This window comes from Phallusia mammillata, chromosome 5 (genome assembly GCF_965637545.1).
Source record: "Phallusia mammillata chromosome 5, kaPhaMamm4.hap1.1, whole genome shotgun sequence".
Taxonomy (NCBI): Eukaryota; Metazoa; Chordata; class Ascidiacea; order Phlebobranchia; family Ascidiidae; genus Phallusia; species Phallusia mammillata.
The window spans coordinates 10,234,096-10,261,782 of NC_137256.1; the positions used below are offsets into that span (position 1 = coordinate 10,234,096).

The 27,687-nt window shown below is 38.7% G+C and overlaps 1 protein-coding gene across 1 annotated transcript in view; it reads right to left on the reverse strand.

Moving 5' to 3' along the window:
• The window catches only part of LOC145229538 (uncharacterized), a 28,982-nt gene extending 1,548 nt beyond the window's left edge, over positions 1–27,434 (reverse strand). The window contains exons 1-28 of the mRNA XM_080094894.1: positions 27,279–27,434; positions 22,878–22,932; positions 22,703–22,815; positions 21,985–22,237; positions 20,975–21,111; positions 19,554–19,689; positions 19,300–19,383; positions 18,591–18,776; positions 16,270–16,474; positions 15,398–15,613; positions 14,667–14,824; positions 14,155–14,256; positions 13,837–13,948; positions 13,409–13,525; positions 12,584–12,702; positions 9,695–12,367; positions 9,281–9,393; positions 8,604–8,772; positions 8,200–8,324; positions 7,422–7,641; positions 6,809–7,018; positions 5,983–6,018; positions 5,629–5,818; positions 2,299–2,511; positions 1,732–1,865; positions 1,230–1,349; positions 767–876; positions 188–371 (exon numbers count right to left, since the gene is read on the reverse strand). Coding sequence (XP_079951020.1) covers positions 188–371; positions 767–876; positions 1,230–1,349; positions 1,732–1,865; positions 2,299–2,511; positions 5,629–5,818; positions 5,983–6,018; positions 6,809–7,018; positions 7,422–7,641; positions 8,200–8,324; positions 8,604–8,772; positions 9,281–9,393; positions 9,695–12,367; positions 12,584–12,702; positions 13,409–13,525; positions 13,837–13,948; positions 14,155–14,256; positions 14,667–14,824; positions 15,398–15,613; positions 16,270–16,474; positions 18,591–18,776; positions 19,300–19,383; positions 19,554–19,689; positions 20,975–21,111; positions 21,985–22,237; positions 22,703–22,804 — 6,424 coding nt within the window. The 5' untranslated portion in view covers positions 22,805–22,815; positions 22,878–22,932; positions 27,279–27,434. The remainder of the gene's footprint in view (positions 1–187; positions 372–766; positions 877–1,229; positions 1,350–1,731; positions 1,866–2,298; positions 2,512–5,628; positions 5,819–5,982; positions 6,019–6,808; positions 7,019–7,421; positions 7,642–8,199; positions 8,325–8,603; positions 8,773–9,280; positions 9,394–9,694; positions 12,368–12,583; positions 12,703–13,408; positions 13,526–13,836; positions 13,949–14,154; positions 14,257–14,666; positions 14,825–15,397; positions 15,614–16,269; positions 16,475–18,590; positions 18,777–19,299; positions 19,384–19,553; positions 19,690–20,974; positions 21,112–21,984; positions 22,238–22,702; positions 22,816–22,877; positions 22,933–27,278) is intronic.
• Positions 27,435–27,687: the final 253 nt, after the last annotated feature.

Consider the following 27,687-nt stretch of genomic DNA (forward strand, 5'->3'; position numbering starts at 1 on the left):
GCGAAGAAAAGTCGCAACTAGTTTGAAAAGTGATCACCCCCAAAAAATTGCATTGTTGGTGTAAAACTATACTTTAAAAAATCACTTCCAAAGAGAGACACCTTTCAGTGAAAACTAACACCTACACGAAGCTTTGAACTAATTAACACAAATTACATAAAATCAAAAGTTTAAATCAAACCCTCACCGCTTTCACAGTTTGTGAACCCCATGAATGCGTCGGGAGAATCGGCAAGAGTGAGGTTTGCCACTAGGTCGTTGCTAAGCACGTGATAGCAACGTTCGTTCGTGTAGGGAGTTCCCCGCCATGGCGAAAGCAGAGCAGGCACAAAACTCCATACTACGCACTCTGAGTTTTTAATGCAACTTTCCTGAGAATAAAACAAAGAGTTTTCAATTCGGTAGAAATCTAGATGCATATTGATATATCTTACAAATCGTAGTGGTTTATATAATTCGGCATTTCATATTGCAACTAACTTACATCTATTCGTTTACTCAAGTTGGTTTTTAATGCAACTGTGCTGAAACTAAAACAGAGACTTCTTAATTTAAATAAAATCTAAATGAATGTTGATGTATCTTAAAAATAGAAGTAGTTTGTACAACTTGGCATCTCAACAATTTTGATCTCATTTGACAACCAAATCTTTTTTAAGTCCTAAAACCAGCAACACACTGGTTAAATGTGTTAGCTGTATATACCAATTCAGTCCAGAACAACAAAATATAGTTCGGGCTTCAGTTTGCTTTCATGTAGGCTTACCATACACGAGTCCTTATAAATCTTGCCATCCAATGCTGTAGCGTTGATCTCTGTCCCCATTAGAATCGAATCACGAATATTGTAACAACCCCATCCCCTTAATGCGTTGCCTACAAATAGGATAATATTATACAGAAGTTTTTACTTTACCGAATGAGTGTCTGAAAGTTATATTATTTTATAGAATCAAATTTCGACAAATTAGCAAAAAAATAATCTACAGCCCTAAAACTACCTCTCAAAAAACATTTACTTTATTTTATAGTTTTCATGGCATACAAAACTATATAACTGGCGCAATGAAACGTGGACAATTTTACAAATCAAAAACGTTGTTTTTTGTGCATGATCTCTTCATGTACTGACAAGTGAACAAAAACAAAGAAACAAAACATTAACTCGCGTATGTTAGACAACGTTTCAGGTAAAGCATTTAGACCTTGAATTTAGCATAGTTTTATACCTGCTGTAAACTTTTGGTGGATAACAGGGGGTGTTGGTGGCACAAGACTTGGGGCTGGAATAGGTTTTGGCGATGGTGTAGCTGGAACTGTGATGGGTTCTTTGCAGTGAATCGTAAGTTCTGAATAAAAATGTCGGTGTCGGTGTTAATGGCACCATAGAAAATGTCATAAGTTTAATTCTGTTTAAATAAGAAACTGTAGATGCTAACTCTGGTAAAGAATTGAAACAATTTGCCTGGCTGACTATTTTTTCTGATTAAAAGTTTAGTGTTTTGCCAGGCATATTTAATAAACTTTTCTCTTGCTCAGTTCATATGAAATGTGTAGTTTACAAATTTTCACTATGATTGATGGGTTATATAAATTTAATTTAGCCGATAAAGCTCATTATCTGTTTGAATAGGAAAGCGACAATGTCTCAATGGAGGAAAATGTAAAATTTCTGAGAACATTTGTTGAGGTCTCCTATCACAACTTAAAACTGGAACTTTTTTTACTCACTATCAACAGGTTTTAGTGCTACAACACGTGGTTCGACACGTGATGTGTTGAAAACGGCAAAGTAAGACAGATTGCGACCAGGACAGTAAGATGAGAATATTTCACGCACTTCTAAGTCGCTGTTTGGAATTTGCCTGAGCAACACAAAAACAATACAAAGTTACATGTTCTGCTGATACACAAAACGTAACTGTGATAGATTTAATCAAACCATCAGCAATACCTTACCATAGAAATACTTGCAAATTAGCAAGAGCAAAAGTTGGTAGTCCCAGGCACAAATTGTTACCATGATATTATGCAATATTGTTAACATACAAGAATACATTTGCGTTATGATTAAGATTCAAATCTGCTGGCACAGTGTATTATTACAAGCAAAACAGACGAGGGGTTGAAAAAGTTGTCGACCACTGAGCAACACAAATTAACTCATGTTTATTCCTGTGTCTAAATAAATTGATTTCCCTAGGTACTAAATAGGTGCATCTTGTAGATATCTTGTGTAAGTAACCATTTTCTTTCCTTTTATCATTTGTTTGTAAACAGGTTAAAAATGAAACTTACCACTTGGGGTTTGGATCAAGTCTCCCTCGTGACACGAAAACCTCGTGGACACAAGCAAAATTGTTGACGTCAGGCGGAGACGTCATATTGGACACTACGTCGCCGAGTGCTACGTAAGTGGCTGGACACTCAATTTTCCAGTATCTGTTTACATCGTCTTCACCAATAAGGTTAAACCCTGTGGGTTGGGTTATTCCATGCCCTTGAATTGACCTAACAAGACATAACATTCTTTACTAATAATACAGCATATTTTTTAATTTTTTTGTGTGTAAATGTTAACATCGTATTAACCCCCAATCATTTTGAACCAGTACCTTCCTGTTTTTCTTAGTTATTTTATCGATGTACTAATACAGAAATCGTCCTGATCCACGGGTGCTCAACAGACGATTCCAGTCACATATATAGACATTGCTTGGCTGACAAATTCAGCACACACTTAAACCCGTGGATCAGGACGATTTCTGTATTAGTACATCTATATTCTCAATATGGAAACAGTTATCACTGAATACCACGATTGTTTGCATGCAAACATAAGCAGGAAAGTAAAAAAGAATATAAAGTTCGCATTCTTAAAAGAGTGCGTGAAACACCACGTCCTTTTGCATTCCAACAACAAAAAAGGAATAGATTTTGATCTACTACTTTTGCAACAAGTGAGACGTATTAAACAACAATTGGATGAGGTCAATAAAGAACGGAAAAACACAAACCGCCTCAGCAACGCAACACACCTCTCAGATGAACCAACCAACATAACAACGCGCCTACTAATACAAAGGTACAGAGAGAAATTTCAATGGCTAAGAAAAAAAACAAGAAATTGTTCGCAGGCGTTTTCACCTGTGTAGTCTTGAAAAAAAGAAAAGAAAAAACAAAAAAGATACGGCGCGATACCGCGCACGATCGACACCAGGACTTACTACTACGGGCCTGGGACATCATTTTCAGCAAGTCCATGTCATTCTTACTGATACGGATAAAATACTGCTGGTCAAAGGGCCAAATTATGTTCCCACACCAAAATGGACAGAACAAGTGGAAAACTCGGAGTGGCACAATGCCCAATCACATATTAGACGCATTGAATGGAACTACATACTTGGTGACAGTGAGTACAGGCCTTACAAAATACCGGATAAATTAAAACTTCCCAAGTTTTCTCGACCACAACCAGACGAACTGAATGAGCAAACAACGACATACGTGGAGCAGGTGCGCTGTCAACGACATACGTGGAGCAGGTGCGCTGTCAACGACATACGTGGAGCAGGTGCGCTGTATTTTTTATACAACAACTTGGACTACTCCATGCGACAGAGTTTGAGGAAACTTAAACAATTGGTCAAAGACAAAGTTATTGTAATTTGCCGGTCCGATAAAGATGGGAAAACTGTGATTTTAAATTTTGACGACTACAACACAGTAATGCATCGTGAGCTTAGCAGCTTTCAGAAGTTAGAAATTACTACCGATAACATCGACAAATGTCTGAGTGACATCCGACAAAAATGCGATTCTTTCATGTCTTCTCTACATTCTTCGGGAGTAATCGACGATGACATGCTGCTCAGAACTGTTGGTCTGAAGAACTTTCGTGGAATTTACCACCATGTGCACGGCGCGCAAGCAAAGTTCTTTGCTGGATCGCAGCCAGCTTATGCTTACCCACTTTTCAAAACACACAAACTTGAACCAAACACCCTCCACGCCACAAGTATCCTCGACATCCCAGTCAGACTTTTGTAATCCGCAGGCAATATCACCACATCAAGAGTGACGGCCTTCTTGGAGCATTTATTGAAGCCCATCAGCATTCGCTACTGCCAATCAGGTGTTAATGAGTACTGTAGAGACAGCAAGGACTATTTGCAACAACTTGAGCAATGGAAAGTAAGTCATACACCCAAAGTGGGTAAAACACTTTTCCTGGTAGCGGCAGACGTAACCAGCCTTTATTCCAACCTTGACCGCAATCTGGTTGAACAAGCTTTAGTTCATCGCTTGCAACACCACTCCAGCTTTAATGCTTCAATCCGCAAAACCTTGACTAATCTCACTATGTTTACGATCGAAAGTATTGTCACTCAGTACCAAGACGGTTTCTACAAACAACTGAAAGGAATCGTCACTGGGGATAACCACTCAGTCTCAATTGCGAATATTGCAGTTCACTATATCATCAAAGACCAGGAGCGTTTAGTGCTTTCTCGAACTGCTCTATTCAAGAGATTTATAGACGATATAATTTGGTTATCGTTTGGGAAAAGAAGCACGGACTGCGTAAAATCGCACCTATTGCGAACTTTTGAATCAAAAGGTCTTTTATTGACTTTTCGCAGTCTGGACACTACATGCGCAGGTACACAATTAGAATTCCTGGACGTACAACATGTGGCCAGTAATGAAAGACCAGGTTTTTATACCCAAGATTATCAAAAACCCACTGCAAAAAATCGACTGTACTTGAATGGTCTGTCACACCACCCTTCGCATGTCTTTAAGTCAATCGTACATTCGGAGGCAGTACGCTTAAGACGACTTAACGAACGTTCCTCAGACTACTTACGCAGTCTGAAAAAAAAAGTGTCTTAAGTCTGACTTTCCCAAATCCATGACGAATGATGTAATTAATCTAGCCGCTAAATGGACCGAACGAACGCTGGAACGTGTTTGCCCTGAGAACAACCCACAAAGCGTGGCCTGGGCTACAGCCTTTCCCCACTTGATAAAGACCGAAAAAGAACTAAAGTCGGAGGCTAAAGTGGTGTACAAACGACCCCTAACCCTTGGCGGGTTCCTGACAAGCCACCGGCGAATTTCTCTCGCCCATGTAAACACAGGGGAAGGTTCTTCAAAGCCATGTGGAGCTTGCGCTCTATGCGGAAATTATAAAGACCATAGTTCGATGTTGTTTCCGACGCAGAGATTCAAAACTAACAACAAAGTGTTCAAACTGCGGCAGAACCTAAACTGTCGGAATTACGGTATTTACGTTGCTACTTGTATTCTATGCCAACAAAACTACGTGGGCCAAACAAAGAACAAGTTTTCCACACGTTGGAATGCACACAGGTCAACCTGGAATGCATGCGACCTTTCGGTTTCCAACGACAGGGCGGCTATGCTCCACCATTATAGCTCCAACCAATGCTTCGATAGTGCGGCCCTCGACTTACTTAAAAGTTTGTTTTTGGCCCTCAAAGTTGTTTGCGTTTGACACACCTGACCTAGAGAGTTTACCATTGTCCGAAACACGCACCATATTTTACAATAACTATTAAACTATCCAAAATATTACAGGCGTTTAAATTTCTTAATCACCTTGCAAGTTCTGATGTAATGCTTGATGATGGACCTGATATCGGAGTTCCAAGAAGTCTCCAGCTGTCGCTATGGTAACGGTCGTCGGCAGACCACGTGGTCAATTGTGTTGGACCAGTAGCAGGTTGTGTGGAGAAGATGGAGGCATCCTTTACCGTTTTGTTTTCAAACGCCAATCGGTAAACCGTACCTTAAAAGTTTTGGAAAGTTGCTCAAAAAACTCAAAACACTAAAAAACTTGATGCTCTTGTTTATCTCACTATAATTAACTAATTGTCTTAACGTTAGTACTTACTACTTAGACACAAAAAGTAAATAAACATTTTTTAATATTTTTTATTATTTAGGACAGACCTGCAGTGTTGCTTGTCGTATGTTGGTAGATTCCATCTGCACAAAGAATGTTTTAGAAATATGTGTAAAATATTAGTAGCAAATGTAAACAACACTTAAATGTCAAAAATACACTATTGAATGAATGTTGTTGTAATTCATTCACTATTATTTCCACATGTTTATTAATAAAAAACATAAATTATGTTCATCTTTTCATAATAGCTATGTGTACAATGGCATGCCTAAAACAATATTTTTATGGCACAGAAATTGAGTGGGAGGGTGTAGGTGTAGCAACACACTCAGGACAAAACGCAAAAGAATTAAAAGCTTTTTTTTCAAACATACAATCCCGTTTTAAAATTTATCTCTAAAACCTTGCAATCGGTGACAATATTTCGTTCTCATACAAAAATACTCAAGCAAAAAATCAAAGTCAGTGAAATCTTTTATTTACCAAACAGAAATATCCATTTTACCCATTTAGAAGACATTGTCAATTTCTGTCTTATTGAAATTGAATTTTAAAAGTTTAACTGGCGCTGATCATCTGCCGCTCTTCCCAAATAATTTGTATATTTAATAATTGAATACAGATCCGTTCGATCCCTGTTACACAAGCTGATTTCTGTAGTATGTTTTAACCAGTGGTAAAATTCAGCCGGTTCGCACCGGTTCTATAAAACCGTCTCACGAAATTTTACTTTTAGTGAACCGGTTACCATTACTGGTTAGTGGTTACTGTCAATGAACCGGCTGAAAAACATGACTTTTGTGATAGAACCGGCTGACAAAAAATTTGAATCCCGCCACTGGTTATAACTTATTTCGTTCCTATTTACACCTGTGCCTCCACGTAATCCATTTTTCATGCTGCAATCGGAGAAGCCTGTGTAGGTTCGTTCTCCAACAACAAAGGTCTGGTTTTGTACGGAGTCGAGTAGCATCCACGACTTGTATATGAGTTTACAGTGAGTCCCGTTGTGTGACCACATAACGCAATCTTTCAGACGCCACAATCGTGCCATCGCCGCACACCGCTTAACACTTTCCTCTGTAAGTAATCAAATTGCCAGCAAAGATGTTGCAAAATAAGCTTACCAAAATACAGTAGATAACAGATACACAAGCCACATAACTAATTCAGAACAAATTTGTCTATTTAAGTCAAATTGTGAATCAAACGTTTTGTTTTTGATTTTTTGACTAAATGTTAAAAAGTTGACTACGTTTTACGCAAAGTATAACGACGTTCAAATTTTCGATTTTCTAACAATTTTGTTCTTAGTTGCAAATACGTTTTTGGTCATAAGGAATCAAATTTAAAACGACACATTTTAACCAAGGTGACTTATGTTTCTATTATTTTTTACATTACAGTTTATTTAAACGTTAGTTCAAACCTTTTTCTCTAAGCTATGTGTAGTTTTATTTTTTAATTCAAATCTTTAGATCACCTCTAGAAACAAGACTTGAATGGTTTCCACCCAGATAAAATCTCCCCATGATGCACATTTTATCTTGCCGACTGTTGCCTGTTCTGTAAACAGAATTGGCAGAAAAACCTCCACAGTTGTTTGACGGCGTTTTCTCACATGCCCGGTCGCATTCTGACCCATTTGTGGCACTTTGATTGTAATTTCCGAAACTGTTTCCGCACCGACACTCACGGTGGTTCTTTGGTGATAGGGAACAAAGCGGTTAGTACAAGAACAATGCTTTTAATTGCCCTATTTGCGTTAGGTCAAGACTCTAGAACAGTGGTTTTTAGCCACGGTGCAGCTCATGCATGTTTCTTGGGAAAATACTGAATCTTAGGGTTTGGGATTGGAATATTAGCGGAGAATACAACAGGGGGTGCTTGGACTGACTAGTGAGTTTAGAACTACTGGCCTTAAATAAGTATGAAACTTTTAAGGTGTTGTTTAGGAGGTCGAGGTAATACTTTTTACTCTAATATTCGCAAATTTCAAATGTCTGACATACATGCAAGGTATAAAACAGTAAAACAAAACAAAACAACAACGACACAGGATATGTAACCGATTTTAATAAGTTGCTTAAGCAATAGCAACACTACTAAACTAGACTGTCTGGGGCATGTTTAAGTCCTGGTCTGATGCTTAGGTATTTATTTTGAAATCTAAGTGCGTTTTGGGTGGAAATTTACAGCAAGACTCTCATACATACAAATTTTGTGACAACTAATACTGATGGAAATTTTTTTATACTAACCTGTAAACCAGCGTAGGTGTAGGCTTGGCAAACTCTTAGACAACTTGAAAAGTCGGCATTCCTTATTAGTCGGATTTTGGGCAAATCTGGTCGGGCCCGGTTGTCCGTGAAACAACCGATGTAACCTGACGAAAAGCGTATAAGCTTGCAACATTAACTTGTTGTAAGAATTTACAGAAATTGGGTGTTATTGCACAGTAAACGAAATACGTAAAGTAATTGGCCAGAGGCACCGAATTTTGTGTTTTAGTTTGTGTGAAATTGTATTTGCACAAATTAAACCAAACACAAAAAAATGAAAAATACTACGTTCAATGGCCTTTTAAATGTTTTGACAGTTTGAGAGATTTTGTAACTTTTAGTCCGTAACATGGACTTGTCTGAAAGACAAACAAGAGTCGAACCTTTGTCGCATTTCATGAAACCAGTGTATGCTCCAGGCACGTAAGTGAGATTAACTGAATCCAATGCAGTTTGAGTTGAAGTGTGGTAACATCGGGCTTTCCTGTAAGGGTTTAGGAAATCTGGAAAGAAACTCCACGCCAAGCAGCTCTTCTTGCTCTTGCAGTCTTTCTGTATATTGTAGTCGATAAAAGTTATTGTACTGAATCCAGACACTTCAGAGTGTATGAACAATATGGTATTGTAAGCTATTTGAATAGGAATAACTCAAAAGAAATGGCTTTAACATATCGAACAATTACCAGCCGATGTAAAAAAGAAAAAGTTATGAGGTGTTCAAATATTATATAAATTACAGACGCTAGAATATATTTGCTAGAATATAAGTGGAGGTCGAGGTATTGAGTTCATGATTTAATTGGGAGCAAATACTAGCTTCTGCTATGTGCCTAGTGTTTGATATTACCTACTGCTGCCCAAAAAAGTGTTTTCGTACACAAAGGCACACATATAATAAAATTGTACGCAACAAAAAAATGTAACGTTCCGTTTACTTTTAAATATTAAACCTATGTGTTTGGTGACAGCAGTAAGGTTACGTTGTAAAGGTAAACTCTTTAATTGCAAAAGCGAGCATTGCTGCAACTTATTAAGCCTATTTGTAGGTATATTGTTTCACCTCGCAATGGTATTTCAAATCACCCAGAAAGTCCGTGATCACATCGTTCGTGAGAAGAACGAAATCTGATATTCCCATGTAGCATCCCCAGTCTTTGATTGCTTCACCCAGTGCTAAAACGTGTAACAAAACATACAGTACATTTTAAATTGAAAACTTTAAAAGACTAAAATCGTAGTTTTAAATAAGTAACGGCTAATAAATTGTTTTGCAAAATATTCGTCAAGTTTGTTTTAAACATTTCGAGAAACCAGGTTTGTTTTATAAATTGCGTTTTAAGCAGATTCGGCGCGTTATGCCAAATTAATTCAAATAAACAATGTAGTAAGGTTTTTAGAAATATGATACTGAAACTCAAAATTTTCAAACTAAAATTACGTAGTAAGTGTATTTCTGCCTTGGTGCAGAACTTACTTGTTGGCAAGGTTATTCGAACGAAATTTCGCGCAGCACTAGCTGGGAGCGTTGTTGAATCTGTTCGGGAAGACTGGCCTGAAGTTGGGCGCTGCAGATGATTGTGAGGCCTTGGTCTTGTTGAACCCGTTGTGCTGTGACTCGAGCCTATTCTACGTATGCCATGCGAGGAATGACTTGAGTGGGAACTATGTGCGGAACCTGTAAATGTTCTTGTGGGTGCAGATGGCCTTAGTCTGGATCCTGGATGAGTGTTTCTACTTGCTGTGGATACTGAATAGTTTCTTCTGCTAGAATGACTGTGTAGCCTTTGACTTGTGCTGGTGTTCCTATTTCTGAATGAAGGTTTGCTGGGAAAGTACCGGAAACTGATATTCCTCGAGGGACTTAACCTCGATATAGTGCGATTGCGCGATGTTAGTGCTTGCAACAATCGTTGTGAAGGTTTTGCAACACTTGCAGGCATTTTTCCTACTGTACCATTCCGTTTAGTTAAGTTAAAAAAATTGTATCTAGACGATCGATCCAAAACGTTGTTTTCTGCGGGTGTTTTTGCTCTAAATGATGAAGTGTTTTTCAAAGCTTGATTTTCAAAGGCACGTGAAGTATTCCTCACTTGAATGTTTCCTGTGATATTCGTAAGTTGGGCTCCTAGAACTTGTCCACTCATTCCACCTCCTTGAGCTTGTCCACTCATGCCACCTCCTTGAGCTTGTTTGCTCATGCCACCTCCCAGCGCTTGTCCACTCATTCCACCTCCCAGAGCTTGTCCGCTCATGCCACCTCCCAGTGCTTGTCCACTCATGCCACCTCCTTGAGCTTGTCCACTCATGCCACCTCCTTGAGCTTGTCCTCTCATGCCAACTCCTAGAACTTGCCCACTCATTCCACCTCCTTGAGCTTGTCCACTTATGTCACCTCCTTGATTTTGTCCACTCATGTCACCTCTTTGGGCTTGTCCACTCATGCCACCTCCTTGAGCTTGTCCACTCATGGCACCTCTTTGAGCATGTCCACTCATGCCGCCTCCCAGTGCTTGTCCACTCATTCCACCTCCCTGAGCTTGTCCCCTCATACCACCTCCCTGAGCTTGTCCGCTCATGCCACCACCCTGAGCTTGTCCACTCATGCCACCTCCTTGAGCTTGTCCACTCATGCCACTTCTTTGAGCCTGTCCACGCATCCAACCTCCTTGAGTTTGCCATGGCAATCCATCTCCTAGAGTTTGTCCTTGCATTCCTACACTCGAAAAGTTCCATCCAGTTATGTTGAAAAAGTTTACTTTTGATGACAGATTTATACTGGACATGTTGCCACTTGTGGATAACACAGGTGATTGATGTTCCAAAGGGTTTGTGGTATTATGTTGAAACAATGATGACCGATTTTCCATTCTGAATTGTTTTCCCGCAGCTGCCACCACCGAGCTATGAGATGCATTTAAATTTTGGAAGCCTTTACTTGCATTTTGGACAGCTGATTCAATTGTGGAGTTTACCCGAGATTTTGTGGACAATCCGAATACATTTGCACTTTGTGTGATATTCCCACTCATGCCACCTCCCTGAGCTTGTCCACTCATGCCACCTCCTTGAGCTTGTCCACTCATGCCACCTCCTTGAGCTTGTCCGCTCATGCCACCTCCTTGAGCTTGTCCACTCATGCCACCTCCCAGAGCTTGTCCACTCATGCCACCTCCCTGAGTTTGTCTTGTTATGCCACCTCCCTGAGCTTGTCCACTCATACCACCTCCCTGAGCTTGTCCGCTCATGCCACCTCCTTGAGCTTGTCCACTCATGCCACCTCCTTGAGCTTGTCCACTCATGCCACCTCCCTGAGTTTGTCCGCTCATACCACCTCCCAGAGCTTGTCCACTCATGCCACCTCCCTGAGCTTGTCCACTCATACCACCTCTCTGAGCTTGTCCGCTCATGCCACCGCCCTGAGCTTGTCCACTTATGCCACCTCCCTGAGCTTGTCTTGTTATGCCACCTCTTTGAGCTTGTCCGCTCATGCCACCTCTTTGAGCTTGTCCACTCATGCCACCTCCCTGCGCTTGTCCGCTCATGCCACCTCCCTGAGCTTGTCCAATCATGCCACCTCCTTGAGCTTGTCCGCTCATGCCACCTCCTTGAGCTTGTCCGCTCAAGCCACCTCCCTGAGCTTGTCCACTTATGCCACCTCCTTGAGCTTGTCCACTCATGCCACCTCCCTGAGCTTGTCCGCTCATGCCACCTCCTTGAGCTTGTCCGCTCAAGCCACCTCCCTGGGCTTGTCCAGTCATACCACCTCCCTGAGCTTGTCCACTTATGCCACCTCCTTGAGCTTGTCCACTCATGCCACCTCCCAGTGCTTGTCCACTCATGCCACCTACTTGCGCTTGTCCACCCATTCCACCACTCAAGCCTTGTCCTTGCATTCCATACATACTTCCTTGTCCAAACATGTCACTGCCAGCCAAGGAGCTTGCGACCCCGTATCCCATTGCATCGTAGTTGTAAGAGTTGCTATAAGAGTCTGCTTTGAGGGCAGCAAGGCGTTGCTTTTCCTTTTCGTTTTCGACGTATTTTGTTCGTTCGCTTCGCTGCGATTCGTGGCGAGTGACAGCTTTGCTCCAAACTCGATAGCTATTTCTCATCATCGTCTTGCAGCGAGGAGTTTTAAATTCTGTTTCTATGTGACAAAATACTTTTTACGTACTATTGTGTTCGATATGATTGAGTTTACAAGAGTGGATCATTTAACAAACAGTTCCCTTGGCAAGTTTTTAAGAAATGAAACTTTCAATTCACTTACGTTATGTTAAAAAAATTGACACTATATGTGGAAACCAACAACGTTTTGAAATCAAACAGCTTTATGATTAAGTTTTCTACAAGCATAAATTACCTTTATGTCTTTTCAACCGGTACGCTTTTCTCGTTGCCCCTTTGGTTGCAAGAAAGAAATTTGTCAGGTCTACAAAGCAGTTAGAACCAACAGCATAAAAAGACGTGTCTCCGAATTTGCTGCAAACATTACGTTGTAAGATTTTTGCTTTTACAGTAGGTACTGTTACATTTTTTCCAATGGCTTGCCAACGATGATCCATTATGATGCTTTTACTCAAACGTTAAAGGAAAAAAAATACTCCTGGGACTTTGAAATCACAATAAGTAACGTTCCATCAGCCAACATTTATAACAAAAAACAAATAAAGACACTTTTCCATTAATGCATGCACTCACTCCAAAAAAACAACTCGAGCTGGTGTAAGAAAAACGCCATGGATACAAGCGTAGAGCTGAACATCCGGTCGAGAAGAATTCATTGTTGTAATGTCACTCAATGCAAAATACCCGTCAGGACAAATCATTCTAAACGATTAGATTAAAATACCTGATAAGTGATTCTCAAACAAGACGGTCTTTCCAGGAACTTTTGTTAATTTAAAGTTCCATATATTGACCTTAGCCCATCAACATATATTCGTGTAGATGTAACTCGTTGTCTATCGCATGTTTAAAATGTCAGATTTATTTTTTGTCATGTTGAAAAACCAAACCATACAATAGATGCAGCTTTCATAAGATTCTAGGTTTACAACCAATAAACGTGCTATCAGACAAGGGTAATTGCTGTTGACGTTATTCTGTTGTCGCAAATATATGTCAAGAACATTCAAAGCCTAATTGCACACGATTAACGAGGTGAATTCAATACACGAGACTTTACCTCCAAATATCCAGAGTTGTAGCAAACTGAGCCCGGTTGCTGGTAATGTTAAAACCTGTCATTGCGGAAATCAACTCAAAGCCGGTTGGATTCGCAACGGCCCATCCTTTTGTTTTCCTACCAAAAAAGCCAAAAACGGTTGCATGACATTAAATATATGTGAACTCGCGAAATGAACTAAAAGTTGTTACATTACTGCTTTTCAGAATCAATCTGCATGCAATTCAGAATCAATCTGCATTTTAAAATCAAGTTGGAACATTAATAAATGAGTTGACCAAATGTTTGAACGTACAAATCATAAAATTCCAAACAATCAATGCTTGACCTCAAAACATATGTTTAACAATAAAACCGTGACAAAACTTTTTTACTGCGATTTCTATTTTTTCTCATTAGGGTGGCTTGTAAAGTAACAGTAAACATACCTCACAACCCGAAGTACTGGGTTTCGGATTGGATTTTGTCCACACAGTAGCCATCCTTCGTCAAGCACTGATTGAGGTGGTGTGCCGAATTTAAGTGACCGAAAATAGACGTCTAAAACACATGGAGAAAGTATTGACTTTTTTAATTAGGTTGAATTGAATTTTTGGCTTAGTTCAAGAAAACATAACGATATATGGTCATTACTAGGGTAATCGGCGTACTTTACACTAAGAAAATCCCTTTTGTACACAACTATATTTAAAACTACAGTAACAAATATAGCTGCCGTAACGTAGTTATTAAATTAAAACACTAACTTGTGCTGTTTGCCCATGAAACTTGATACAGCAAATCAGCTCCCTCGGCAATGACTGTCTTTGTTTCAAACGCGACCGTGTGCTCCGTCATAACATATTTTCCTGTAAGTTATGACAAAATGGCTATTAACAAAATCAGTGAGACATTGCAGGTCGAAACAGTGAACACTGTCTGCTGCTAAAAGTGTAAGTGTTGTTATTGACTAACCGTGTTACATTACGAAAATTGAAACGATCTCATTGTAAACAAAACTGCCAGAAAGTGCAAATACAACCAATACACAACGTGGCATACAAATCTATGTGTTTGTGGAGACACCTGCAATCGAATGTATTCACTAAGCACCTACAAGTTTTGTATTTGATTTATTGTTTTACAGATGCAAGAGTTTACACTAAACAGTACCCAGGTATGGTGCGCATTGTGCCCACGTACTTTCAATGAAAAATACCTATTTTGGCAACAATAAAAATAGAATGTAACAAGATAGAAAGTATTAACTGATACGTACCTCCGGCATAATCTGTCACTGTGTTTATTGTATGTAGGTTCATATGAGATGATGATGGTTGGTGGGTAGCAGCTTTGTAGAAGTGAAAACCGGACAAAGTCGACCGGTTGGGTACTTCCCATATTGCGAAATGGTCTGCACCGCTTGTCGCACGACTCCTACGATTTACAATGTACAACAATACAAAATAGGTGATGAAAAGAGAACAATTTTATTTGTAAGTAACAGCAATATTTGGAAAAAGATTATATGACTACATTCCAGTTCTTTTGCCCAAATTTAGTAAACTGCCCACTTGAAATAAGGTAATAGGCTTATACGTGTTTCATGGTCATAGGACTTATGTTTGTAGCATATTTATTAATAACATTAATATTATATGTTTGTCACAAATGTATTTACATTGTGTGTGTGCCTTTGTACAAATTGGCACAGCGTGATCACAAATTGCTGGTGGCAACATGCCTGTGACTGTCACAGTCTGTCCCTTTCTGGGGTGTTCTAAACCTATAGTTAAATTCACTTGATTTTGTGGAGCCGGTCATTCTGTTTTGCAGACGGTACTTTGTGGACCTATGCTCCGTTTTTGATTAAAAAACTATTTGCTTTTAGATTTACTGACAGCTTGTAAGCATCGGCTGAAAAAGTCGCGCACAAAAATTTTGTTAACGCGACAACATACATTTGCAGTAGCTAAAACGTTAGTTGGGAACATTGAACGTGACACATACCACAGCTGCCTAGAGGAAGTAACCACGTTCATCAAGTCATTCTGAATACACCTGTAGCCCACAAAGTAAGTTGGCTTTTCATATGCAATACTTGCAAGGTCCCCGAAACCACTGTAGCCTGCAGCGCAATTTGCTGACCATAGCAGCGTAGTGTTATCCCGGTTCCAAACTCGATGCAAAGAGATTGGTGAGCGAAGTGCATCCCCTGATTCGTCTCTGCGCAAAAAATAATAATAAAAAAGTGTTACAATCTAAAAATCTATTTGACGGTAAATAAAGTCTATTTAAAAGACGGAAACTGATGATGCCTTCTAAGCATAATTAACATTTCTGTTACATAAATAAACGATTTTACTGACGGCGATGGTCCGCCGCTCTCTTGAATAATTTGTATATTTGATCAGTGAAGACAGAACCTTTCGGTAACCACTATGTTACACAGACTAATTCCTGTAATCCGTTATGACATTACACTTACCAAAAATACTTTGTGGATTTCAATTTAAGGCCACAACATCGTGTGTTATGTTTTTGTTTGATTAGGCCTGTTTTACAAAACTAAAAATGTAATACATTGACCTTTTCTTCACTCTGGAAAATATTAGGTAAGCAACTCAGGTTAGATTTTTCGTAACCTACATCTGGAAAGCTTTGGTGGTCAGCTTGATTCGGTAGTAAAATGTTCGTTTTGTAAATGAGTCGCGCTGTGTCAGAAAACCTCTAAAGGGGGTCGCAAAGTATAAAAGGTTAAGAACCATTGGTCTATCTACATTCTACAAGATGTATTTTATGTACATAAGTTCTCTGGCAGAAAACGTGTAATGTGTGTATGTCCGTGTGTAATGTTCCTATAATCTATTTTCTCCACCCACCTTGCGACGTAGTATTGGTCGGTTGGACTGTTACCAGTTGAAACTCCATAATCCCCAATGATTCTGAATTTATCAGTGGACTGAGGGTGTTGCAACCAGCTGGTGAACCGATGTGACCCCGATATGTCACCGGTTTTCACCCATGCACTGGTGCTGGGTTTCAGTTGCAAAGCTGGAGCGTTGATTGTTGCATGGTAAATGGTCCCTAGGACACAACAAGAACCGTATTTACAAATAAGTTTACGTTGAGGCTGTGTAATGGTTCTTAACGTGGCATAGCGATATATTAGTAAGTTGACAAATGCCGAAAACGTTGTCAGGAATTTTTAGGAGTCACTCAAAAATCAATAATTATGTACTTTCTATCACCCTTATTGGAAAACAGCGTTTTTGTACACATTACTCTTCCGTCGTAATGAAACTTCGAGCAGCATAAACTATTTTAATAATATCAGTTTGACCACAATAGGGGCCGAAAAAAGTCACCTTTATCGGCCTGATCTTTCTCGAAAAGTCACCTTTAAAAGCCATTTTGGACAAAATTGGGCTATGGTGGCCAAAAAAGGGCCAAGCAACCTTTGAATGTCTATGTAAACGGGTCAACTGTGGCTAAAACCGGTCAAACGTAGCGAAAAAAAGGCCCGGTTACAAGTCTGCCGTGTTCTATATCATAAAATATCTACATCAGGAGTGCAAAAATCCGGTCGCACGGTCGCGCCGCGCGACCAACAAACTCCGCAATTTGTGGTCACGCTTATAGGTGGCCTATATTTTTTTTAAATAATTTTCTCAGAATAATAATAAAGTACTGATGCAGTGGCACAACTAGCGGAAAAACAAAGATTAGGCAACGATTTACCAATATTGTTTTGGCGCTTGGATCAAGCCGCAACCGAATTACGTTAGTCGCATATTTTATGAGGCACTATCGCGATGCTACGGTAACTGTGCAAAAGGTGCCTTCATCAATTGACATGACGTGACTGTGACTGTCATCAATTGAAGTAGTGATTTCCGCACACTTTTTTATAACCTAAAAAGAACATTCACTCTCATAATAAGCATTCTTACACGTTGGGGGCGAATGTGAAGGCACATGCTAAATCGTCAAAGTTTTCTACAATAATAAACTGAGGTCATAATTTCCAATCTTCGTAACATAAATCAAGACATGTTGTTGTATTTATGGTTAGCCCGATAATACTGTATTGTCTGATGCTATGTGTGGCATCGCTACTCATCCGATAATTGTATGGCATCGGAACAAATTTTCGATACATTAATAAACGAGTAAAACGTGCCTGCTATTTCTGCAATTTTGTGAACAGTCGGGCTTTTGACTCAGTTGCCGTTGCAACACAATCTCTACGTCGGGTTTGAACGTTTGCTGTTTGTGTAAGAGAACATAAGAGAAGACCCGAAAGACCGATTTGCCGAATCAGCAGTTTTAACGGCGATTCGTCAGGTGTCGGTTTAAAAACTGGATATCAGGCAAACCCCAATTCTAAAACCTATGGCAACAAGCTATGCCGTGATGTTATCGAAGCACAGTGCTACACAACCTGTCGCCGTATGCGTACTCAGAGACGAATTAGTGCGGCCGCGAAACTGTATATGGAAGTTACTTCCATTCAGGAAGTATAACTTATTTTTTAGGGTATAAAACCGGTATAAAAAGATTTTGCGGGGCTACTAAAGGGATCTCGGTAGCAATACGTGATAGACATTTGTACGGTATTATGTGCAAACAATGCCAAATGTCAGGCAACAAACATCGTAACAATTGGGATAGTGACGTCATTCACAATTAAGACCGATCATCAAGCTGTTCAGTTCAAAAGTTTAGGCATAAACTTTCAGGCACAAGCAAATTGGATATTGTGAGATAAATCAAATTTCGTTAGATTATAAACAATTTGAGACATTTGGTAGCAGTTTGTAAAATAGGAACCTGTGATACGGCTAATAGTAGCAAAATAGTTGTGCATTAGGTAGAAAAAGACACATACACAAAACGTATGTGTTATTAAAATTTTCGGCGCGCTACCAGGATCGGAAAAAAATTTGCACCCCTGATCTACATGGTTTTGACTTTGGTGTAAAAAGAAAGTTAAGTTTCATATTTAGATCAGTCGATTTGCTTAAAGTAAAATCCAATTCCAAACCAAATTGTCAGAAATAATGACTTAAAGCAACACACATTTTTAGCTATATCATCCACCAGCTTATGCTTAAAAATGTTAAACTTCAAGTACAAATAGACGATTACAGCAAACACACAACAAAGATTTTTTTTTTAAAAAACTACAATAAAAAAGTACCTTGCTGCTCACTGCAATCGCCGAAGCCCACAAACGCCTGTTCGTTCGGGATAAAGCGGACGGTGTTATTCTGTTTGAGATCAGAACGGTAATAGAGTGAGCAGTGAGTGGAATTGAACGACCACATCACGCAGCTCATCGCAAGCTTCTGCACACACCCAAGTTGGCATTTGCGCACTGACGATTCTGGGAAAAGAAAGGGATACATCGGTTAAAGGTAAGTTACCAGATGTCTGGAATTTTTTGAACAACTAAGAAATTTGGGAGCAAATTCTTTGTCCGGATATAATTTTTCAAAACAGCAATATTGTCGGAAATTTTAACGTACGTAAGCCCACAACACTTTCCAAGTGGGCAATATTGTCATACTGGGCCGATTTTAACAAGGGCATAATGTAATCAGGCGTTGCCCGCCCACCGAGGAAACATACGAAGATATACTAACCAGGTTAATACACAAAACCTATCGCTTGGTGTCTTTCTTCCTTATGAAAAAATACTTTTTCGTTTTATGTTTTGCTGTTGTCTGCTGGATTGCTTAAAGTATTCAGGTAATATAAATGCTTTGCAAATGTAGTTATTTAAACTGTAAATGCTGCCAGGGTACATGTCGCCCTCCTTTAAGTATAGTTGCTTTATGAGAGAATGTTGTCGAATCGAATGAAGTACGCAGATCATCCTGTTTTTTAATCTGTCTATAATAATATACCTGCGTACACGACAGGAACATTCACTTGATCAAAAACGACTTCCATTCGACCGAACACACACATTTTGTCGAAACCGACAAGACCTGTAACATAAACCCATATTCGTTTAACACTCAGATATCACGTAGCATGTTCTTTAACAATCTTAAAAATGACAACACTAGCCAATACGGTCCATGTCTTGACACCAGCTGCACTGACAATTTAGTGACTTGATGCTTTTATAATCTGGAAGACATTTACTAAAACGTACCTGTAGCGACGACGTGAATGTGTTGGTCATCCCCACAATTGCTGTTAGGATTTCCATCACATGGGTTTGCGCACAGCAGGTCATTGCTTTTGCGTCCACTACCAAAAGCGTCGCCACAAAAGCACTGCGATTGTTTCTGCAAGGAAAACAAAAGGGTTAAATTTTTAAGTTTTAATCGTTTATGGCAATATGACTTTCCACAACGAAAATTAGAATTTGCTAATTCGAATTCTACCTTACTAATTTCTACCTTACACCTTGCTAATTCTATCTTACAGTCTCTAGACTGGCAGAATAGGATGGTCGGCTTCAGATGTAATTTATTACATTAATTAGTGATTTAAAAGAGATTTTTGACCACCTAAACCTAATATAATCAAGAACGTCACAATTACCAAACTGTCGAAACAATCTGCTAAATCAATACATTCACCACAGACTTAGATACTGCTAAAATACTGACTAGAGTCTAGTCACAAGATTGTACATGCAGAAACAAAGGAAACCTTAAAAATGGGACACGTGCAAGCTTGGTAGTTATGTCGTAACAAGGGGTGTATGGCGCAATGGTTGCAAAGGCGGGAAAGGTTTTTGTTATTGGGGAGCATTACTGTCCGTTACAAACAGGGAGTCGAACCGGAACTGAACCCCAACCCGCGAACCGGTTTGAGCGGTTAATTTCATTAAACCCGAACCGAACCCGAACCGCTAATTACGATTTTCTAAAAACCCGAACCGGAGTTGAACCCTATATTTTGTTTGGCGTTGGACCCGAACCGGAACTGAACCAGTAAAAAAGCCAGTATGTTTTATATGTATTTTTTTTTCAAAACAGCGCACTTAAGAATACGCGTGATAACACTTATAGGGCGTGTCAAAAATAACAGTGCACGGTCAAAAATCTTGTGGGGTTTGATAAGGCCAGGAAGATGATAGGTAGAATTAAATTGAACGAATGAAAATTTGAACCGGTTTAAAAACCGCAAACCGGTTCGGACCGGACAATTTGCCCAAACCGGAACAAAACCCGAACCCGAAAATACACATTTTTAAAAACCGGAACCGAACCCGAACCCTTAAAAACAAAACGAAGTGAACCCGAACCGAACCTGAACCCGTATGACAAGCGGTTCGACTCCCTGGTTACAAATAGTCAAATAGTACATGAAAAGTAAGGTGTATGTTTTAGTACTTCTGCATATACGTAAGTATATCTTATGTTTTTAATATATAATAGGGTATACATACGCTTTGTGCTAGTATTCAGAAAAAGTGTATTTTATAAACTTATCGACAGAATGGCGGATGACACTTTTATCCTGCCGCCTAATCATTGTTAACTTTAAAGGCCTACTTTATTGCCAATTGGGCACCCAGTCTCTTTGTACATCTGAAACCAATAAAGCAGCAAGTCGATTTACCGTAAATCCAACATAGGTGTAGTTTCGATGAAAACAGCCGTTCTTGCACATAAACTCACTGGCTCCATTAGCTTTTTCCAATTGGTCTACATCAGAAATATTTGAGCTGGCAGCAACAGCAAAACATCCCATTGAACCTGGTTCAAGGAAACAAAACAGCGCATTTACAAATCAGTAAAAAGATCTTACCCACGAGCAGTGATTCTCAAACTGTGTGTCGCGGCACACTACTGTTTTGTTATTGGTAATAAAAAGCATCCTTACCCACCTCAATAGTCTTCTAGAAAATTAACATTATTTGATCAACTTTTGTTGTGTTTACCTGCGAAGTGTGCCACAAAAAACGTATAATTCTTTAATGCACCGCATGCTTAAGTTTGAGAACCACTGCTGCAAAGTTTATTGTTGTTTATGCATGTGTGTGATACAAATTTGAGCTAGTCATTTCCTGTATTTTACAGAACCGAGTGGTTGATGGAAATGCCTGACAGAAGATGAGATTAAAACTCTCAAGCCTATAGCTTGTTCATGGATAACCAGCTAACTTAGCGACACGTTAGTGTGTCTGTTAAAAGTAAGCAATGCTACAAATAAGTTCGCCAGTTCGAACAGTTTTGCAATCGTTTATTCTATTTTACCGTACACTTTTTCAAAAAGTATCTTTATTTCTATTTCTAAGTGGTGACAACTTATTAAACCATACAACATTTGTTTTATACTCCACAAGTCGTATTCTATTAGTACGGTAATGTAAGTACTTTTAAGGGCATTCATGTTCATTAGGGAGCATTTTTGAAGTTTAAAAAGCCAGCAACCCATCTCAAACCACGTAACATTTCCTAGAAATACCCCGCGCATTATTTACGCGTAAAAAGAGTTTGTCGTTGTCGTAAAGAGTGTTTAAGTTGGATTTTATTATTTTGGCAATTTAAGTGATATCAAGATTATTTTTTCAGCAATTTAAAAACGACAACCTACTACAAATTTAGCTTACAATTAAACTCTCTTACCAACACCACAAGTTCGAAATCCGGTAACAGCTTGAAGCGCGTATCTGATAGTTATATTTGTCACTGATGTAGAACCGCTTGTCAGGTAACACTCTGGTCCCTCTATTGAAGGCCAGTCGGGTAGTGGAATGTCAATCGAAGCATAGATGTCTATGTTGGGTAACATAGCAGGCTTGAACAGCGATTTTGCAGTAAACTTAGGTCCAGGGTCGAAACTCCACACCATACAACTTGGAGAACTGAGACAGGCCGCCTAAAACATCACCAGTGTATGAGAAGCATGGTTATGTTTTTTAAAAGAATTATCGCAAAGCTAAAACGAAAATTTGAATTAGGTGTATTTTTAATGTAGACAAAGAACAATAACAAAGAAAGGCATAATAGGCTTAACGTAAAGCAAAAACTTGTTTAATTTTTTTTTTTTGAAGAAGAAGAAATTTAAAACATTTCAAATTTTAAAAAGAGCTGATTAAAGCTATCTTGAATCAGATTTGAAATTTTATCGAGATACATACAGGACAATACAGTTGGGTAAAACATAACGTTTTGACAAACCTTTTTGACATTCAAAAAAAGGATATTTATGTGACATAATTTTTAAATGCAATTGAAGGATTTTGTTTGTAATACTGAAAAAATGTAGTAATTCTTCAACTTTTCTGTTCTTAGTCGCAAATGGTTATGTCATGGGCAAGTAAACTAACGAACAACATTTAACCTTGCATGACGAAATATCGTACGCTGTGTGGTCGGTCTTTTCCGGTGCTCGCTCACCCATGACGACTACGTCACGTTTCGAAAAACACCCCATCGCTTCCATGACGTAAGAAACTAAGGCAGAAAACGTGCTTAAGATTCCTAAATTAATAACTGTAGTATATTTTATTACGTACCATTAACACCTTGTACACATTTGATCTTGGACCCCAGAAGGAACAGGAATAACACCTGGTAGAAACAAATCCTTTTTTTACAAAATGAAGGGTAAAAATAGGCGGAAACAACTAAGTCTACTAAAAGTAGTATATTTGGGCATTGGTTTTAAACTGTGGACTGTACGCACTGAATGTGCAAGTTAACATAGTCTTTCATAACAGTGAAAAAGAACCCAGTTTAAAAATTACAGATGGTCACTTTTATGTACGATAATTATCTAAAAATATAAATAAAAAACTGCAAGATTTCTGGACGGATTACAGCCGAACTATTTTCTACTACTGAACTAACTATTACACAGAACTAACTAGTCGCAAACCGATGTGAGTAGGTATAAATGTTAAAATCGTAGGTAACCAGAATCATTATTCTCAAATAAAATACAAACAGTGGACCTTTCACCTTTGCATTTTGCGTGCGAAAAGCGCATTTTAAATGGATAAACAACATGTCTTTATTCAGACAACAAATTTAGTGCAATTGTGTCTAGTTCAATTGTCTGCGATTAATGCTATCTGTCCGGTTATCAAAATTTTCGTGAACAAACCAAAGTTTCGAGCTTCCAGAGACATATATATGGTAATTTAAACACAGAGAGCAGCAATAAAACCATTTGCGGTTTTTCCATTTACCTGCACCGACAAATCCCACCAGACGTGTCTCATTTTAATAATGTTGCAGTCTTTTAACAGCTACAGTATTAAGTATATCAATTACAAATACTTTAACCCTTGTTAAACCAGTAAGAGATTCGCTGTAAAATGTCTGTAACTAAGTCGAATACTCCTGACCTATCCTTTTTTTATGCATTTTTGCACTAAAATTCCGGTTAGGTTTAGTATGAACATAAAAAATTTGTAAATCTTAAAGAGTTGTATTTTAATGGCATGCCTGTAACGTTAAATTATACTGCAATAAAGATCATTAAATTTTTTTTTGGCGACCAATTTTTTTATCAACTTAAGTCAGGCGTTTTTGCCAACCAACATAATTTAACATAGGACTGTAAACGGGCGTTATCGTCCAGGTAAAAATGCTATTAAGCAAACTAGTTACTGCATATCAGTAATGAAACTTTATTTGTTACACTTCATCACATAACAAGTAAAATACTGCTAAACTACAATATAACAAATGCAATAAAAGATCAGTTAAGTACGATCATGCCCGCTAGCTTAATATCGCTAAATGCCAATCAACGTTTTAAGGTGTTCTCTGAATATGTTTGCGGGCAAAACACGGGAAGAGCGCCTTTCTTTAAAGATTGAGCTCAATGGCTATTCATATAGAGTTCTATGACAGGAAAACGTCGGGTTACGCATGTGGCAATGCTGACCGTTGAATGCCACTTCTCCGAAAATACACGACCATTTGGCACTTTACTGAGGATGCAAAAGGCGAAGCGGAATAAACAGAACATGTTTACGCCGTGAAGAGCAGGGTACGCCTTAACGTGGGAAAAAGGCTGAAAGGTTACTAACTCAGGTCTAATGCATTACTCGGTATTACTTAGTATTGTTAACCTGACGATTCACGTATCTGTGTGTCGTTATCGCTGGAATTAATAAACTCTTCAGGGATGATCCCAGTAAAAAATATACACCCATTAATATTACCGAATATAATGTATTTCGTTCTGCAAGTGGCTAACACGGTTCCAAATCGAAACCCCAAAGCAGTTGATAAAGAAAGCATGTCGCTTTTGTGCGCCATACTGGCTAGTATACTTATCATGTAAATATCTCCGGCCTTGCCTTCACGAACATATGTCTTTTTAGGAATTATCAACTGCAAAGTATAAACGATTTTCATTCAGTAAATCTCTTTTGAAAAGTGATTCTTTCCCTTGGCTGCGCTGCCTTATTACATAATAAAATGCTTTATTTTCAATGAAAGGCAGTGGTTCTCAAACTTTTTTGAGCGCGACCCAAATCTGAGTTTTAAAACATCTCACGACCCAAGCCTTTAAACAACAAAATATGTATTTTTTTCCTTGTACGAATACACACGTCCTTGAACGCTAACTGCTACATCTCCAAGTTCAGTTTCACAAGATTAACTTGTCTCTTGTTTCCCGTGCTATGACGTCACAATCGCCATATGCGTAACAGTAAAATTGGAAGGCTATTGTCTGTATGTTGTAATAATTGGTTCATTTTACTGTACAACGTGGTCGATTGAGGCTGTAGTTGGCTATGGCTGTGCTGCAGCTGGCTGCCTTTAAAACTCTCAGAAAACTGCTTATGCTGCAATACTCCAGGTTACTGAGATGAAGCCACAATTCAGTCATGATGGAGAATTAAAAATACTTAAAAATAAAATACAAAAAGTTGGTTTGGGCAGAATTGAGTCACCATAGCGCGACCCATTTTTTGACCCTGCGCGACCCATGTTTCGGTCGCGACCCATTCTTTGAGAACCACTGCTTTAAGGTGTAGCTGGTTACTTTAACTAGGCCAGACAAAAAATTTTACTGTTGCCATTGTATCAGTCCAAATTATTTCAACCTTTTTTGTGTCAAGAATGTCAAACTTATGCGCAACACATCTTACTTCTGCACACTCTGTGCTTCACTTCAAGATGACAAATTTTATACCTCGGAACGCTAAACACCTTTTGCGTAAAGCGTGTATTCATCTATCATATTATACTTGTCTCCTAAAGCCCTACTAACCGCTGACGCAAATCATTAGCCTCAATCTTTTGACATAATAAATCAAAACGACTTCCTATAAAACTCGCGAGTCGTCAGTGTTGTCAAAACTAAACACTTCCGTTTTTTGTCGTGAGAAGGAAATATGATTTCGACGGAATTTTTGTTGACGTTGCATAGCTTAGAGTTTGTGCAGACAGAAAGACAGTTGCATTTCAAGTTGTTTACACGTTTTCCTTTAGCGTTAAAGTGCATGAAAGCAGTGATGCGCCGAACATTAATATCATGTATTCGGCCGAACCAGCCCTTTTACGAACCCCTTGCGATTCAACCGAGACCAAAACTTTTATGAATTGAACTTAAGTATCAACAGTATCTTTTCCGCGTAATTTTATACAACATAATTTATTCCAAGTGCGCAAAAACTACCATAGCACCAATTAGTATAATTTTCAAATCATCCTAGTTTGTCCACCAAAGATCATAAATACGACTGATAAACAAAAAAAAATCGACAGAAACAAGATCATATGGAAACAAAGCTGTCCTATTGTAGTAACACTACCGTCTAGTCCAGTGGTTCTCAACCTTTTTTCTTTCGTGGCCCACTTTCATTGCACAAAAATTCTGTGGCCCAGTAAATTTATATGAAAGAAAGAAACAACTATAAAGTAGGTTCAGAACAAAAAAAACTGCAGGACATATTTCAAACAGATAATAAGTTCAAAATAATTTAATGCAAAAAATCATAAAACAGCACTTTCCCTTCTTTAATCAAGCACTTTCAGTTATGGCCGAATAATTGGACAATTGATATGCTGCTATTATCTGGCTTTATTGTAATCACAAAGTAGTGTATTACATCATAAACATACGGGGTTGCAGAAACTCAAAGTAACTTTATACTGAAATAGAATAATTCAAAATTAATTTACATTCCTTCTTAATTCCCCCCCAAGCCATTATTCTTGTAAAATTGAGTGTAGTGACACAAATGAAAATTCTTAAAACAAGCTTTCTATTTGATTGGTCTGTGGCCCAATCAAAATGCTTCCATGGCCCACCGGTTGAGAACCGCTGGTCTAGTCTTATGTTTAAAACTTATGACTTTTGTTTGAAGGTTAGTGTACAACTTCGCGGGTCGTCACAAAGAATTCGGTCAATTTGGCAGATTTCATTCGGCAAAAAATGTCGAATTCGGTCCGAACCCAATTCAGCCCATGCGATACATCATTACTCAAAAATATATCGGAAAGCATAAACCAAGCACCTTTTTCGCATCAATGCTTCGCTTTCCATTTGCCACACTGAAATTCTACTTTGTTTTTCAATCACAGATAGTAATTTTCTACCCTAAACATATTCAGATGTATTTTGTGATATGACTTATTTCGTATTGATAGTTTAATTTTCCAAAGCACCCAGAGGTCGTCAATGCAGTTCAGATAAACAAGCACTGTAGTAGGGTTGACAACCCATCGTTTGTTAAATATGTTTGTGGTTAAATAACATGATTCCTATAGTACAGAAACCACATTTTAGTAGTGAAATAGAAGATTTAACTCATAAATTTTGCACAATTGTATCTTGTAATGGAAATAGAGAACAGAGAAATTGGATAAAACAGTCAAACAAATCTGATATCAAGCCGACCGTAAGGTAGCGCTACAGATACTGCTACACAGATGTTTATATTGTGCTTTACCTTTTTGCGTGACCTTCATCCATTGCTGAACTTTTATGTAGGGTGGCTTGACACAACCATAACCAATCCAATGAGAAGTTGGTATTCCACTGTTTATTTGCATGGTACAAATACTTCCTATCTTGTACGTCTTGGAAACTTAAGCCTCAAAATTGTTGTTTTAATCAACCAGCTGAGTAAATGTGACCAGCAGTCAAAACGCACTTAAGGTTTTTGATTTCTTTTCACGTGTAGGCGTCAGTTTAATCAACTCCAAATCAGCAAGGCGTAGATGTCAGTTGAGTGTGCTTCGAGCGTAGCCCTTGAATTACACGTGCCATCTTGATTGCATGTTGCCATGAGCAACCGAATAATTGCCAGACAGGTTTTCTGCGCCTAGCAACATAAATATATACGTTGTACATGTATT